This window comes from Haliotis rubra, unplaced genomic scaffold, assembly GCF_003918875.1.
Source record: "Haliotis rubra isolate DU_JTF1 unplaced genomic scaffold, ASM391887v1 Scf489, whole genome shotgun sequence".
NCBI lineage: Eukaryota > Metazoa > Mollusca > Gastropoda > Lepetellida > Haliotidae > Haliotis > Haliotis rubra.
Window position 1 is genome coordinate 213,767 of NW_025767178.1, and position 16,525 is coordinate 230,291.

Below are 16,525 nucleotides of genomic sequence, written 5' to 3' on the forward strand. Positions count from 1 at the left end.
TATTACATAACACTGTTTGATATCTGATCGTAAACTACCACCACTGACATTCTCACCTCATTCTGTGTGCCTTTTGTGCTTCCAGTACATGAAGTTCCTTTGGCACATGGCCAGTCAGAGAGCTCTGCTGGTTGCTCATCACCACTCGAACATTCTGGAAGCAAATAACATATTGTTCATTATCTGAGCACCTTTTACAGAGTTTCAGCATCTTTGGCCTTGTGTAGCAGAATTGAAACAAATCTAATATTAAAGACTTATGATTAAAAATAAAAGTCCAGGGCAACATTGAAATGCTGTAACAAACAATATCAAGGACTTAAGTAACTCCCAAGTTTCTAACATTGCTTTACATGTGAAATGATTTCACTGAATAAATTACCTACAAAACCTTACTAATTACAAGCACATAATCAGCCTCTTTTACCAAGAGTTCTGTAGTAACATGTTTAGTATCATGGACATAAAATATTTGTCTTTGAAAAGATGACCCTGTATGCAGTCAGAATAATAAAATGTTCTCCAATAATGGTGAATTATCTAAGGTTAACCCAAACTGAATGCTAACAAATAAATAACATGATCATATTCTTAATTGCAAAAAGAAATTCTCACTGTTCTCATACCTACCATTTCATCATCATCTTCCTCTCCACTTTCAATGCCCTCCACTCTCTTCTTCTTGCACCACCAACCACTGTCTTGACAATAGGCCATGAGGACAAACATGGGGAAGAAACACAATGTCAGCCAGGCTTCCCATGGGTCTACCACATTAGGAGTAATATAGGCTACCACCAGTAACATCCACACATATGCCCAGATTGACCAGATTGATGTCAAGACAAAAACTCCCAATTCTTTTATGCTTTTCACAAATGGTGTAGGAACACTCACAATACATATTGCTGTAATAATTAACAAATTAAATGCAGCACTACCAATGATTGTGAATGTACCTAATGAGTCCCCACTTTCTTCAATACCGAGTCTGAGAGCAGCTTCAATGGTAGCTAATAAAATTTCAGGTGCACTGCTTCCAAGTGCCATCAATGTTAAATTTGCAACTGTTTCATTCCATATAAGAATTTCTCTCTCGACTTTCTCTTGTTTCTCCTCATCCCAACGTACAATGGTTCTCTTCTTGCTTGTGATGACCTCAATACTGCACATGAAAGCATCTGAGGATATAGCAATGCCCATGAAAAAATATATCATGGCCACAATGTAGAGAAATCCACGAAGTTCTTTTGACCAGAGGTTCTCTGCTGGAAGTAGTAGCCATGACTCACACCGTGACTGGCCTGCTGGAATTATCTCAAGCACATATCCATTGCTAAAGTTGGTGAAGTGAGTTCCCATACTTAATTTTGTCCCTCTGCACCTTTGGTCAGCTTGAGTACATTACCTGAAAAAAGAGTGGAGGTCTAGAGGCTATGCAAAAACAAATTCATTATCAGGCAAACAAGATTCTTTATGTCTGAATTCCTTCCTTATATGAAGTTCCATATCAAACACTATCAGTTCAAGATTCAACACATATTGATCTCAACGGTGCTTTTTGGTTTATCAAATGCATTTATGACTTGACTAGATTTCTTCAAAATAGTCAAAAATAAGGCTTTCATTAAAATCATGTGTGTTACTACAAAGTTCTATCCATTTTGATCAGTCGCCTTTCATTCCAGGTGATCTCTCTGCAAATAATGACTGCCCCATCAAACAAAGCAGATGTCAACCTATTAATACAAATTCACTGACAAAATAGAAAACTCACACAAAATACAAAAATTCCCCAACAATGTACCCTTGTATAGTTTGGCATGAAATGCATGTGGACCCGTTTTTTTGTAAATATCTCTTCATCCAATGACCCAATCGATCTCAAACTGTGCAAGTGGATGTTTTGTCAGACAACCTAATCACATTGTAAATCACCGATTTTATGCATTTGTATTAAAGAATCTGTCTATGTAACTGTCAACAAAATAAACAGCAGAACGCAGACGGCTTGCAGAGGGAGGGAGCCAATGACCTGTAACAGCGGCAGTGTTGGGTCAGAAAGGTAAATGCACGTGCAGTTCATGATAGTTACCTGTGCACTGCACAGTGATCGACCGTTTTGATCATTCACATTGACTACTTCTAGCTGTCATCATGAAAGCTTATTCAGATGATGCTAAATGTTTAATTAGAAATGTGTTGAATTTTTTTTAAAAAAGAGAGCAAACGTAGCAAGCCGATTTATAAGGTGTCGGATTACATGAAACGTACAACTTTTGCTCTTGGCATGAAAAAGAACATCGTGCTAAAAATTGTGACAAATAAACCAACAAACAATAAACAAAACCTTGTACAAAAAGGTAGGCATCCAAAGTTACATTCTTTTGACATCAGGGTCATCAGCATAGCTGACCTACATTGACGAACGTTGACCTTTATGACCCAACACTGCCGCTGTTACAGGTCATTGGCTCCCTCCCTCTGCAAACAGTCTGCGTTCTGCTGTTTATTTTGTTGACAGTTACATAGACAGATTCTTTAATACAAATGCATAAAATCGGTGATTTACAATGTGATTAGGTTGTCTGACAAAACATCCACTTGCACAGTTTGAGATCGATTGGGTCATTGGATGAAGAGATATTTACAAAAAAAGGGTCCACATGCATTTCATGCCAAACTATATGTGTTGATGCCATGGCACTGGGAAATAACTGGGTATAAAAATACACAAGGCCACAATTATTATTCTTCATTCGCTTACTCACACAGGATTTAAAATGAGCTACTGCATATTAGTGGTGGTCTGATTAATTGAAATAATCGAAGATTGGTCGCAATGACTAAACGACCAAGCAATCGATCATGTTTTCTCATAATCGAACTCAAACAATTTTGGAATGCTTGTTTGCATTAACAATATTTTCACAAGGTTGGTTTTGTTTGTTTCATTTTATAAGCGGTAGAAGCTCGTTCCTAGTCATGATTGAAGTTAATTTAAAGACTTCAGGAAATTTATGTTCCTAACATACTAGTCACCCTTTAAAGATGTGATATTTGCAAATGCATTTTTGTAATTTGCAAAACACACACGAAAGAAGTACATGTTTCTTCTTTCTGTTTTTGGTGCATTAACAAACAACCAGGAAAATTTCATAAATGAGGCTAACCAATTATCTTAGATGACTGACTGGTTGTAATGAACCAACTATCAATTATAGATTTTAATTAATTCCCAACACTACTGCATATTGGTACCACTGCAGTCGGCAATATTCCAGCAACCCATAGCATTTTCCAAATCAGTCAAGGTGACACTCTAGCAACGAAGCCAAGCCTAACAACCCAAACCACTTTAGTGGTCTTTTCGGTTACTGGAGTATCAATTCTATCCTGGAATCCCCACTGGAACAGGAACATTTAGACTCAGATTGCAACTAACCACTTGTCCGAAGCTGAAGTCTATTGAGGTTCTCACTTGTTCAACTAATTATTATAGTCCATGTAATAGCATAAAATCTACTGACAATAATGCCAGGAACCAAATTTGGGTTAGTAGACTCAAAAGTGTTTGGCACAGACAGATGTGTATAGATGGAGTACCCATATGACAGAACTTTGAAGCACATAGCTATTTAAAACACAAGGTACAGTTCAAGCTGCATCTAGTCCATTTATAGATCATTATTATGGACTTTCAACGTGAGCATTGTCAAATATAAAAAAAGTATCAACTTATTATTTCTCAATTGTCTCTTAAGGTCATACCAATTCTATTTCTTGTTTTACGAATTTTTCTGAAATCACCAGACAAAGCAAAAACCCACATGAGTTTCCATGTTAACTCTTTTTGGTTTGTTTATATTAACTAAAAATAACTTGAGTGAGTGAGTGAGTTTAGTTTTACACCGCACTCAGCAATATTCCAGCTATATGGCGGCGGTCCGTAAATAATCGAGTCTGGACCAGACAATCCAGTGATCAACATCATGAACATCGATCTGCGCAATTGGGAACAGATGACATGTGTCAACCAAGTCAGCGAGCCTGACCACCCGATCCGTAGGTCGCCTCTTACGACAAGCATAGTCGCCTTCTGTGACAAGCATGGGTTGCTGAAGACCTATTCTACCCTGGATCTTCATGGGTCCTAAAAATAACTTGAGCGAGTTAAGGTTTCACATTGATTTAAAGAGTATTTCACATATATCACCAGTGTATAAACTAGTTTTGAAATATGGCCTGTCCAAAAAAGTGACCAGTCCTGAACAAACACAGCCAGTCCAAAAAACCAAAACAATGAAAAAATAATAGATAAGACAAAGTTCAAACGAAGTTAAGTTTATTTTTTCAAATATTTCCCCGACCAAGGGACGGCCTTACTTATTTAATAGACCGTCCTTCACAAAAATAGACCGTCAAGGACAGTGAGACGGGCCATGTTTTATACACTAGTATCACATCAACATTAGGATTTTATTTCTTGATCAGGGAAAATTAATTTTTATTTTTTTTCTTATTCTTGAAAAAATACGACCAGCGGATCCGTAAAACAAGGAATAAAATTGGTCTTGCCTAAACATGAATTAAAATCAACTGAATTAAATACACTTTCTCATTCAATTTCAATGGTTTGTTGGCCCAAATATCTTGCCACACAACCTCTGCATATATTTGTCCATGTAAATCTGTATTTTGTAGCCTATCCTTTTACAGATCCTTATTTCAAAATGTCCACTAACAAATGATTGGCAAATGTGTATCTGAATGTTGTTTAACGCTTGGGTAAGTTAATATTTCAACTATATGACAGCAGTCTGTTAATTATACTCATGGAAACGAAAAAGGGAACACATGAAAGTACAAGTGTTCCTTTATTTATTCCCAGAATTTCACCCACAGTGCAATACATACCTTGTGAAGAAACTTGGAAAAGAAGAAAGGAACACTTGTACTTTCATGTGTTCCCTTATTTGTTTCATGAGTATATTAAGAGCATCAATCCAAGCAATTGGGATATGGTGTCCAATCATCCTAAATATCAAACCTGTCCAATCAATCCATTTAATCACGTCTTATGACAGGTGGAGAATTAGGTATGTTTTTAATATTTTCAAGTAATGCTGACTTAACTTAAAACAATATACAGTAATTCTGACTGGTTTGAAACTTCTAACTGATTCTTCTCAGATTCTATCATTATCCAAATTCATGGTAGAATAAAGTGACATATATACCGTCTTTAAATGTAGAACTGTGTTACTTGCAGATTCACCATAAAAAAATAATGAAACACTGATAATTGTTTTAAACCAAGTACAGTGCTGTATATGCTAGAAAATACTATCTTTTCACATCGATATACTTGAATCAAAATACACTTTGTTTGATTCTACTATTTTTCTTCTGCTAAAATGTGTTGCCTCAGTTACATAGAACAGTCCTAGTAACTGCAACTTTGTACTTTGTTACATTCAACTGAACATATTATTATTTCAAATAATGCCTACCTACCTAGAATGAATGAGAAAAAAGTACTTTTCTACCAATGTAAGCTTTAACAATGATGTGAATCTCCAATCAGCTGTTTCAGAGGTGGTTATGGAATTTGAAACCTCTTACTGACTTACCTTAATGGGGTATTTTCCAACTTGATGTCAGAATGTTGGTTGTATGACATAACTTTCCAATATATTTAAGATACAGTATATATTACAGAAGCTACCAGGCTACAGGCTGTGGTAAGGTGAGTAGCAGACTGGTGTAGAACATATTACAAGCTACCAGGCTACAGACTGTGGTAACGTGAGTAGCAGACTGGTGTAGAACATATTACAAGCCTCTAGCATTATCCTGTAAGCACTAAGCCAGGTCATGTTTCAACACCACTGGCAGTGAACATCTATTATCATGTAGCATTATCAACCATTACATTGTGTGATCACTTCATCATGTCAACAACAACTTTCAATATGTTTTCAACATGATCCTCATGGGCTGACAAATGAGGCATTTAATTGTACTGTGAAGATGAATTGAAGTCAACAAAAACTGTTTGTTTGTTAAGTAGATCACCTAGTTACTGGTGAATCAGTTTTGAGCTTAGTTACTATTGACGAAAGCAGAAGGTCTATGTATATACTTAGGCTGTACTCTATTCAATATGTACTCAATGGAAATAACTACAAAGTTGCATAATGACAAACTTAAGCCAGCGATTCAATACATAGCATTGAAACTAACTGATCCACTTCAGTAACTACAAAGGTATTCTTATATTATAAACATACACCATATCCTGGACATTTACACTAATCCTGATAATTGGTTTACATGGTGAATATAAAGATAAATCAGCTTTACTATCCTACAAAACACTGTCGTTAAAAGTGAGGCAGTTGCTCAACATACATAACTTGTTCAAAGTATTAGCAGCATTAAGTAAAGCAGTTTCTCATGTGTCACAACAAAGTTTTTGATTGATCACTGCGATTCCTAAAAAAATATATTTTAATTTCAAATCTGATCTTTGATGCTATTGTCAACCAACCAATCCACACCCACACACAGACACACGATCTACGGCATATCCTCAACACTGACCAACAAATATGAAATGCAAAATTGTTCTGCAATTAATATGGAAATGTAGGCATCTTGGTAACAGTGACAAAGTCTTAAGAATTCACTTTCTCAGTATTCTGTGGTAACCAAAACTAATGATTCACAAACACTGTTTAGCAATAAAATTATGCAATCAATGGCCAAAATAAAAAAAAATTATTTTCACTTATACAATTAATATTAACAAATTAAATATCATAGGTTTGACAAATTGAGTGTAAAACAAAAAAGAATATAATAGTTCTAAACATTTAGAGCTTCAATTTCATTTCAGAGAGATGGAAAATAACAGGATTAAAAGAAAACAGACATCAATGTACATTTAACTTTTGACTTCTTAACCAAACATAATTAGTCCAGTGTGATGATTTTGAGCAACTTGGAATTTTGTAAAGTGACTGAAACATCTAAAAATCTTATCTGTTGCCTTAGTGAATCATATATATCTTACACATACATAGGACTGCCCAGTTTTATTGGTATTACCGGTACCTAAATACACAAAATGCTTTTCAAACGATACTAATCTGTTTACTGGTTTAATAGAGAAAATATGTTTTTGTTTTACAGTTTAACCTTTTTCAACACCAGTCAACCAGAAGCTTTTACTGCCATAACACTGAGTTTCCGGACACTCTGAGATGATAGATGAAGCCTACATTTATCAAGGAAAATACCAGCTTACCCCCTAAGTAGGTGTATCCATGACTATAAATTGACCAACCATGCTGACTTTAACATCTAAAATACTTACTCTACTCCTTGTGGTCCCAAATACCTGACCTACCCTATATGTTTCCAACCCAAATGTTTTTAACTTGATTTTTTTTTACTGTGTTCTTGATCGGTTTCCCCATTCCCACATCTTTTATGGGTATTTTTCTATCATGTTGAACACAGGATGTGCATCTTCAATCAGTGTCACTGTCAAACTCTTTAGATAGCAATACACATCACAATACATAATAAATTGTAAAACCCTTTCTTTGCCAATACACAGCCCTACACATACACACCTACAAAGAAAAGGTTTGTGTAGACAATGATGTCATGTTGACTCTGTTTAATGCTAAAACAAATTAATGAAAATAAATAACAAATATTATTATAAAAAACAACCAAAGGTAAATGTAAAGCACCATGTAGTCATCTAATTCGGGAAATTTGTCCATCGATTACTACATGAAGCAATAATATCTTTTACTTCTATAGCAGGTAAAGAAATGTTTTTTATGTCATGTGTCTTTGCAACCTAATATTGTAAAATATATGTAGCATTTGGGATTGGGCTGGCTATTGTGAAAGATCATAGAAATTGATAATTGTTTACTTAATTAGTAAACAAATTACTCGATTAGCAATAATTTTAAGATGCTTCGCTAAAACACTAAAGGCGTCAACAGTAATTTATGAGACGATAAAGTCACACTGTACGTCCTCGTGCTTTAACTATATTAGTTCAGGGCAAAACTGTACTTTATTACACCAAACATGGGTTTAGGGCAAACTGAATTTCTTAATTATCGTAATATATAGCAAAACTTTTTTTAAAGTCAGAAAGAAATTAACATGTTTCACATCACTGGTGTGAAAGGACACATTCATGCATGGAGTACTAAAAGCTCTCTGAACATAATTTAAGAGCTGCCTATGAATAAACTTAGTGTAGTGTATATATACTTAACGACCTTCTGTGTAAAGCCATTTTTATTAAATGAGTTAAAGGTCACATGCAACCAAAAAATCAAACATAATTAAAACACAATTATCACTTCTTCATGACATATAATATGCATTGCTGATTATGAAAAAACAAATAAACAAAATTATAAGCGTATAATCGCAAATCAAAAGTGCAATATTTTGTACTTGGGTTTACCTCCCTCGAAACGAAGCAGCCGGGATACCGAACCCAGTCAGAGCGGGTGGGTGTGCACTCAAGTGTAACGGCTGGTTCATTAGCAGATGCCGCCTTCACGGCTCATTGTGTGTGTATATATAGAGATGTTGGGTTTTGCAAATACATGCTCATTTTTTGTGTATAACATTTTGCAATCAACAGACATCATAACATGTCATGTGTTCAAGTATCACACCTGCCTGTCTGTGTAATTACATAATGTGACAGAGACCAAACTCGGGCCATAAATCAATGCGTCTTGTTTATGGTGTATAGCCTGATTGGTGTTAAGTTCAAATTGCATGTGGTCAGTGATCACAGTTGTGTATTGAATATTGTCATTAGCAGACAGGCAGGCAGACACACAGGTGTCAATAAAACAAGACATTGAGTTTTGTCTGTGACAGCCACATACCTATATCACAGTTAGAAATTGTGTCAACGCTAAATAATGACATTGCTTTTAAGTATCGAACTGAGAAAGTGACTCGGTAAGAAGAACGTGTGGTGAAATAGACAAATGAAATTATATAAACAGTTTATTTACTGTCATAACATATAAAAAGCTCGTGTCTGTGAGATATCAACAAAACATTATGAAAATAGCTCACACCAAAGCCTTCACCGAGTATTCACCAGACAGCCCGCTTCCAAGTTGCGCGAACCTATTTCACTGCGCACGTCCTATGAGCACAGCCCAGCTGTTGAAACCCTTATTCCCCAGAAAAGTCTGGGGAAAATTAGTGAAACGTTTGAACTCTAATTTCGCGCGTTTTTTTCATCGCGTTATTTTTCAACTTTATAAGTTGAATTTGCATTTTTGACGCTTTGTTTCAGTAAGTCCATACCGAAAGGTATCAGAATCTGCAAAGTTGTGTTTTACGTTGCATGTGACCTTTAATGATTTGGTATCAAACAAGTAAAAGCTTCACGAAACTGAGTTTAGTATTCTGTTTATTACTCTCCAAGATAAATTGATAGAAACTGCCTACAGTGTGATGACTCTCAGCTTTCCACAAGTCAAGCAAGGTCTAATACCATTATGACAGAGGCATTAGCATTGTGACGTCATAGCTGAAAAGCATTATGACATCATACGTCTGGCAGTATTACATAAGAAATACAGTTTGCTCTACCACCATGTATAGTGTAATAAAGCACACTTTCGCCCTGAACTATTATAGTTAAAGCACGAGGACGCTTGAGTCCGAGTTCTTTAACGTTATAATAGTTCACAGTTTCATGATGTTCACAGTATGTTAAAAAGACATCTAATGAATTATATAAGGGATTATTCCTTTGCCAAACTGACCTACAAAAACACTTATTTTTGACAAATCCACTGTGCCAGATGGCTGTGAATAATAAACCAATGTCGGTTAATCATTGATCAATGTTTTTTAATTGTTATTCAACTGATCATTAAACTTCCTGTACTGCCATGTGCACATAACATAAAATACATTTACCAAATCAAACCTGCATGAATAAGCCAATATTCAATTGAGTAGGTACCGCAGGTAATCTGAAAGGTATCACCCCCCAATTATTCCTGCAATAAATTAATTAACTGAGGATCAAGTAATGACAACAAGCAGAGATGACAAGACTTTATGGATGTTCAACTTCTTTATTTTAACAATGGCGACGTTTAACATTGTTAAAACAAGTGTAGAAGTGAGCACAGCTCACATACCCCCGCTTCCCACTTCGGGACATGGAAATGACTGATATTGATATATATAATGTGACAAGGATCAGCTGCTCACAAGACTTTCTCTTTGACTCTACTAAACTTTATATACATGTTAGATAATAGTTTTGGCATGTACTGATTACGGTAATAATTTATGGAAACTAGATTTTTTTGTGTTTTCCGTGGAAACCTGACATACAATTGAACTTGACTGTCTCATGTTGCACACAATGAAGTGGACGTAGATGAAGATTGCTATTTTTTAGCACATGGCATATCTGTGGGTGATGATTAACTTGTGTATTAAGTTTGGTGAACCTAGCATGTATAGTTTCGATGATATGCCATGGTCAGGTAACCATCAAATACATTTTGCATGTACCTAGCATGAACCTAGCATGTAAACTTTAAGAGATATGCTCCGGACAAAACCATCAAACACATTTAGCCCTAAGTTATGTTTCCATGGAAACAGCAAAAAAACAAAATTCTGAAAAACCTTTGAAATAGCAAAAGGCACATCAATGGGTAATGATTAACATGTGTGTGAAGTTTGATGAACCTAGCATGTAAACTTTAAGAGATATGCTCCGGACAAAATAATCGAACACATTTGGCACTAAGTTATGTTTCCATGGAAACAGCAAAAAATAAAATTCATATCTGGATCTAAACCCCAAAAGGCACATCTAGGGATCATGCTTGATATGTGTACCAAGTTTGATGAAGCTAGCATGTATAGTTTGGAAGATCTGCTCCGGACAAGATGACATCCTCATAGTCACAGCCTAAGCCATGGAAACAGCAAGAAAACTATAATAAAATATAATAGCAAAAGGCACATAAATGGGTAATGATTAACATGTGTGTGAAGTTTGGTGAACCTAGCATGTAAACTTTAAGAGATATGCTCCGGACAAACTTTCGGGACGGATGGACAGACGGACAGAATGAACGCATATACCCCCGTTACTTCGTAGCAGGGGTATAATAAAGAAGTTGAACATCCATAAAGTCTTGACATCTCTATACCACCAGGGGGCGGTGGGGTAGCCTAGTGGTTAAAGCGTTGGCTCGTCACGCCGAAGACCCGGGTTCGATTCCCCACATGGGCACAATGTGTTAAGCCCATTTCTGGTGTCCCCCGCCGTGATATTGCTGGAATATTGCTAAAAGCGGCGTAAAACTAAACTCAGTCAGTCTATACCACCAACTTTTAGAATGCCACTCAAACAAAAAAATGACAACAAGCAGTAGTCAGTTAGGTAAACATAATCCCCTGCCGCAAATAATCAAATCAAACTTAAAAAGTAATGAAAGTGAAGGTTGTAGTTTAAGATGAAGTTAAATGCCAACAAAAACATGACCAGTCAACCTCTCTTGATATCTTGCTCTGTAGCTGTTCAAACACACAAATATTTTCAAGACTCACTTTGACCTTGACATGAATGTTATGGTGTATGAAATATGCAGAAATAGTTATAAAGCCATTGCTTATAAAAAAACATTCAAGAGAAGTCTTGAAAGTCTATGAAGAAAATCCAGTGAACTGTTCTTGAGATATCTTGCTGACAAGGGTAAATCATTAAAGTCCCCTTGTGACCTTGAAATAAAGGTCAAGGTCACCAAACCTGACTGGGACCTTTCGCATACAGGGATGAACCAAGGTGCCAAATATGCAAAGAATCTAGTCAACGGTTCTTAGGATATTCTAATTTACATACATACGGACGGACGAACGAACGGAGCTTAATACTCTATTCTCCGCTTGGCGCTAAACGCGCGACGGGTGGGATAACAAATGTGTAGCTTTCCACCACAAAACACAGATGGCAACAAGGTACCAGTATTTCTTGTATTTTATGCAATTTACTACTGCCTGATAATTACAGGCTGTTACTGTTTTGAGAATACCAACGTAACTTTATTGTTCTGTAAACAATATGTACACATATTTGCTCTATAGGACAATAAATAATTGTACATACACACTTAATTGCATTTATTATGCCTCGCCCCAAACATGGTCAGTCCTTCACATTTTGTTTATAAGGCATAACTCATAAACCATTTCGAATTTCAATAGTTCTTCATGCAGATTTGTATGCAGAACATGCATACTCTGAACTAATTACAGTATTCTATTTAAGAATTTAGTATGAGTTAAACTGCTGAATTTTTCTGATGAGGTTGTTCTTTCCAGCTGAACCAAAGTTCAAATAAGCTAAGTTACATGCTGGGGGGATAAAAATACTTGCCCTGCATGGAAATGTTTTGATTAATCCAACCATAACCACTGTTCTGTTTGTCTGTTTATTTAGGTTGAAAAAAATGAATTAGCTTGCACCCTTTGGTATATCTAAATCTTCTTAGATCATGGATAAACAGTGTTTAGAAAAGCGTATAGACATTTCCACTGTCCTTACTGACATAAGCCCAGTCTCTTGTAACAATCATTCTTCCTAACACTTGATGCTATAACAGACAGCATCAGATGAAGATCATTGGCCTCCCGAGTTTAGATCTGCAGTACAGCTGGAAGAAAAGCAGATTATGACTGATGCAAACATGCCATTCCAGATAGCTGACGATGGAGACAATGACAAGATTCTAGTTTTCATAGAACATCTTTGTGAAGCAGACATACTGTACACACATGATACATTCTGCACCTCAGCCCGACTGTTTCAGCATACATACACCATCCATGGAGAAGTACAACTGGTTTTGTATCCACTTGAATACATGCTACTCTCCAACAAGTCACAGGCAACCTTCACAATAGCAGGCCTGTTGTTGAAGACAGAGACCAAGAGAATTCACCTGAATCTCCAGGTGAAGATTCTACAGATAGAGGGCTGTTGCCAACGCTGCCCTTGCCATCTTTGATGGAGTCAAAATCCAAGGCTGCTACTTCCACTATGCTCAGTCTCTGTGGAGAAGGATTCAGCATCGTGGACTTGCATCAAACTACTATAACAAAGGCGACTTCAGACAACTCACACAGAGACCTAAGACTCTCCCACTTACAACCCTTGAACAAGATCATAGGCTGTGTAACAATGAGATGAGTAGATGAGGGCCTCTGGGAGAAGCTAGTGTGTAATCACTTTGCCAGTGATGGCCACAAGACAATCAGCCACCCTGAAGGGTTTTTCAAAGTCAACTCCCTGCCATCGAATGTATCCAATTTTGTGAAAATGGTCAAGAGAGGAGTCAAAGAGAAGCTTCAATGCACAAATCTCTCTAAGAAAGAAGGATTCAGAACTGCACAGGTTTCAAAACTCTTAACCATTGGCGATTCAAAAGTTGTTGCATATGACAAAGTGAAACACTTGGGAGTGATATTTCCTCAGCAGCTGAGCATGACAAACTATATGTGACCAGAGTGTGCCAAACAGCCAATTACCACCTCTGTAATATTGGAAGGCTACAGCCAACAGATAATTGTGTGAGATTGATGCCATCTCTCATCATCTCGTGAATTGACAATTGTAACAGCCTTCTTGCTAATGTAATGAAAGAACAAATCAACAGACTTCAAGCAATTCAAAATACAGCTGCCTGGATAATATTTAGATCATCCATGTAGATTTCAAGATCCTGTTCATGGCTTACAAATGCATCATACCTCAGAGAACTCCTACCAGTTGTGTTCTCACACATCCCAGGATCAACATTTCATCTCTGTTCACAGATTTATATCTTCTATTTTTGGTAGAAATTGTTTGTTTTTTCACAGCTGCATCTAAATGGAACTATCTTCCCTAAAAAAGGCTACCACTGCCTCTTCTTTCAAATCACAGCTAAAGAGTCACTTGCTCAATTAATCCTACAACTCCCAGCCTTGAACTTTCTTTGAATTTCTGCACTCTATAAATGCATGCATTATTATAAGACACAAACAAACTTATATAAGATAAAATACATTGTTGACAATGTTCCATAACCTTTGACCTTCTAATACTGAAAAATCATAACAACAATAAAATATATGGAACAGCTATTTATTCCAAACATCCTGTTTAGGTTCCATTAACCACATGCTGCTTTCGGTCATAGTTACGAGCTGTTCAAACCGATGAGCAGACAGACAAAGGCTGTAATGAAATTAGAAAATAGTATGTGAAAGCGGTCCAATCACAGAAATTGAGCAACACATCAAACAGTTGGAACCTGGTTTAGGTTGGCCCGTTAGTTTCAGCCATATATTAGGCAATATTTGATCTTTGGATTGAAATTGATATATAAATAAATGATCCATGTTTGTGACTACTTGCACTTTAGATAAAAGTATTGCATGTACAAATATTACACCCTGGGTACTTGGATATGTATTATGTTGCAACACAGGAACCATCAACGAAGAGTCCTGATATTCACAAAAGTGACAAGCAACATGATAACTGGATGCTTGAGTTACAAAGGGATGTTCTAATCAATGCTAACCTTTCATCATATCTGAATTTGTATCATTTGCAAAGAATTTGTCCTGAATATTGTCAAATATTTGACTATAAGGAAGACAGCATTCTTTCCGATGACAACAAGTGAAGGCACAGAATGATAAACCAGAATGTAGTCTGAAACTGACACTGGCACTGGCATTCTATATACCTTGTCCCGCAAAAAAACAAAATCACAAAGCAACTTCGGTAGATTTCATGGTAGTATTGGTACACTATATTGTTTGCTTAGCATCAATCAAAATATTGTGGATTTCATCATGGAGAGGAAAGGATGCAAAACACAAAGCAACCCACATATTCAGATACTGTAACATACATGCAGACCCTATGTACTACAAACTAGCATAAATACATTTAACATGTTTAGTGTATATAGATGCTGCAAGGGTTTTTTTAAATTTACAATTGTCTTTGCTTGTCTTTAATTGTTCTTATTCGTTAAGATGATGATGTTCAGATGATAAGGGTCACATGCGAACAGAAACACTGAAACCGAACTTGGACCCTGCTGATTGTCCACTTTATCAACCTGATCCTCTTGTCAATAATAAACAAGATGTCAATTTTGCAGTAATGATGACGAAGGTAGTGACTTTGAGAGAGTTTTTCCCCTCCTAGCGCACTTCATCACCATCACCACTAGACCTTAAAACAGGTAAGAAGATTAAGGGTAAAAAGAACTTTGAGAAAGGAGAGTCCAACCAGACAACAACCTACTCCAATTTCCCTATAAATACCACTAACAACAAACAAATGTCTATGAATACTCCTAAATATCACGTCAAAACAAAGCACTAAGTCTATCAGTCAAACCTTTTAAATGTCTTCAGTGCAGAAGACGTAGAATATATTGTCACTTCAGGGTAAAGCGATAGAAAGTTGTATTTGAGTAAACTGGGATATATCACCAAGGTCACTATATGGGGAGTGACATAAGCATACGAGAAGTATTAAGAAGGGACTTCCACATCAGAATGAGAATGTCTAGTACATGTAGGAAATAGCCTCTTCAAAACCATAAGCTTGTCACTCAACCTCATAATGATTCCAATGTTAATTTCATTAATTCATACTCACAAACATCCCATTTCCAACTGTACCGTCAAAACATTTAAGCTGAATTTATATGTTGGGGAAGAACTTACTTTTGAATTTGATGTCAAGGCGAACATCACACAATGAGACAAATAAAATATTTTAAAACCTTTATTTCAGGATGTATTCTTGTTCTTTTATGTTTTGTTTGTGTCAGAATTATCATCAATAAATCTTCATGGACTGATGTATTTAGCAAAGTATTCTATTCAACTTGCATTACATAAGATACACAAGACATGTATTCATGACAGTAAATATTTCTTAAATCAGCTGAACAGCCCTATTTGTGTAAATGTCATACAATTTAATGTCTAATGATACCAATTATTTTTCAAATATTGCAGAATTAAAATAGAATATGCCGATACATAATGTAATTGATGACGGTTTAGACCGTGTCCACATTTACCATGAAGTTGGCCAAAGCCTTCTTGTACAACTGAAGAGGCCATAAATAGAGATTATTTACACAAGCATGTGTGTCATATGATTTATACGAAATAAGTGTGAAATTTTGCATGAGTTTCATATAAGTTGTATTGTACACACGCGAGTGTACCGGTAAGAATTTCTTTATTATCCATTTTATTCATGTACATTTGTGCTGTAAAACACAGAAAGCATGTGTGATGGCCCTCTTCACTGACATCACGTTCAATTGTTTAATGACGTCACAGGCGGTGAAATACAGAAACAATGGTTGCTGGGCAAAAATGATACGTGCACATATGATAT

At 36.1% G+C, this 16,525-nt stretch overlaps 1 protein-coding gene across 5 annotated transcripts in view; it reads right to left on the bottom strand.

Annotated features, from left to right (window-relative positions):
- The window catches only part of LOC124291270 (sodium/calcium exchanger 3-like), a 115,639-nt gene that overhangs the window by 73,480 nt on the left and 25,634 nt on the right, over positions 1-16,525 (bottom strand). For all 5 annotated transcript variants that reach the window (XM_046728244.1, XM_046728243.1, XM_046728242.1 and 2 more), the window contains exons 2-3: positions 631-1,408; positions 57-154 (exon numbers count right to left, since the gene is read on the bottom strand). In XM_046728244.1, the coding sequence (XP_046584200.1) occupies positions 57-154; positions 631-1,362 (830 nt within the window). In that variant the 5' untranslated portion in view covers positions 1,363-1,408. The remainder of the gene's footprint in view (positions 1-56; positions 155-630; positions 1,409-16,525) is intronic.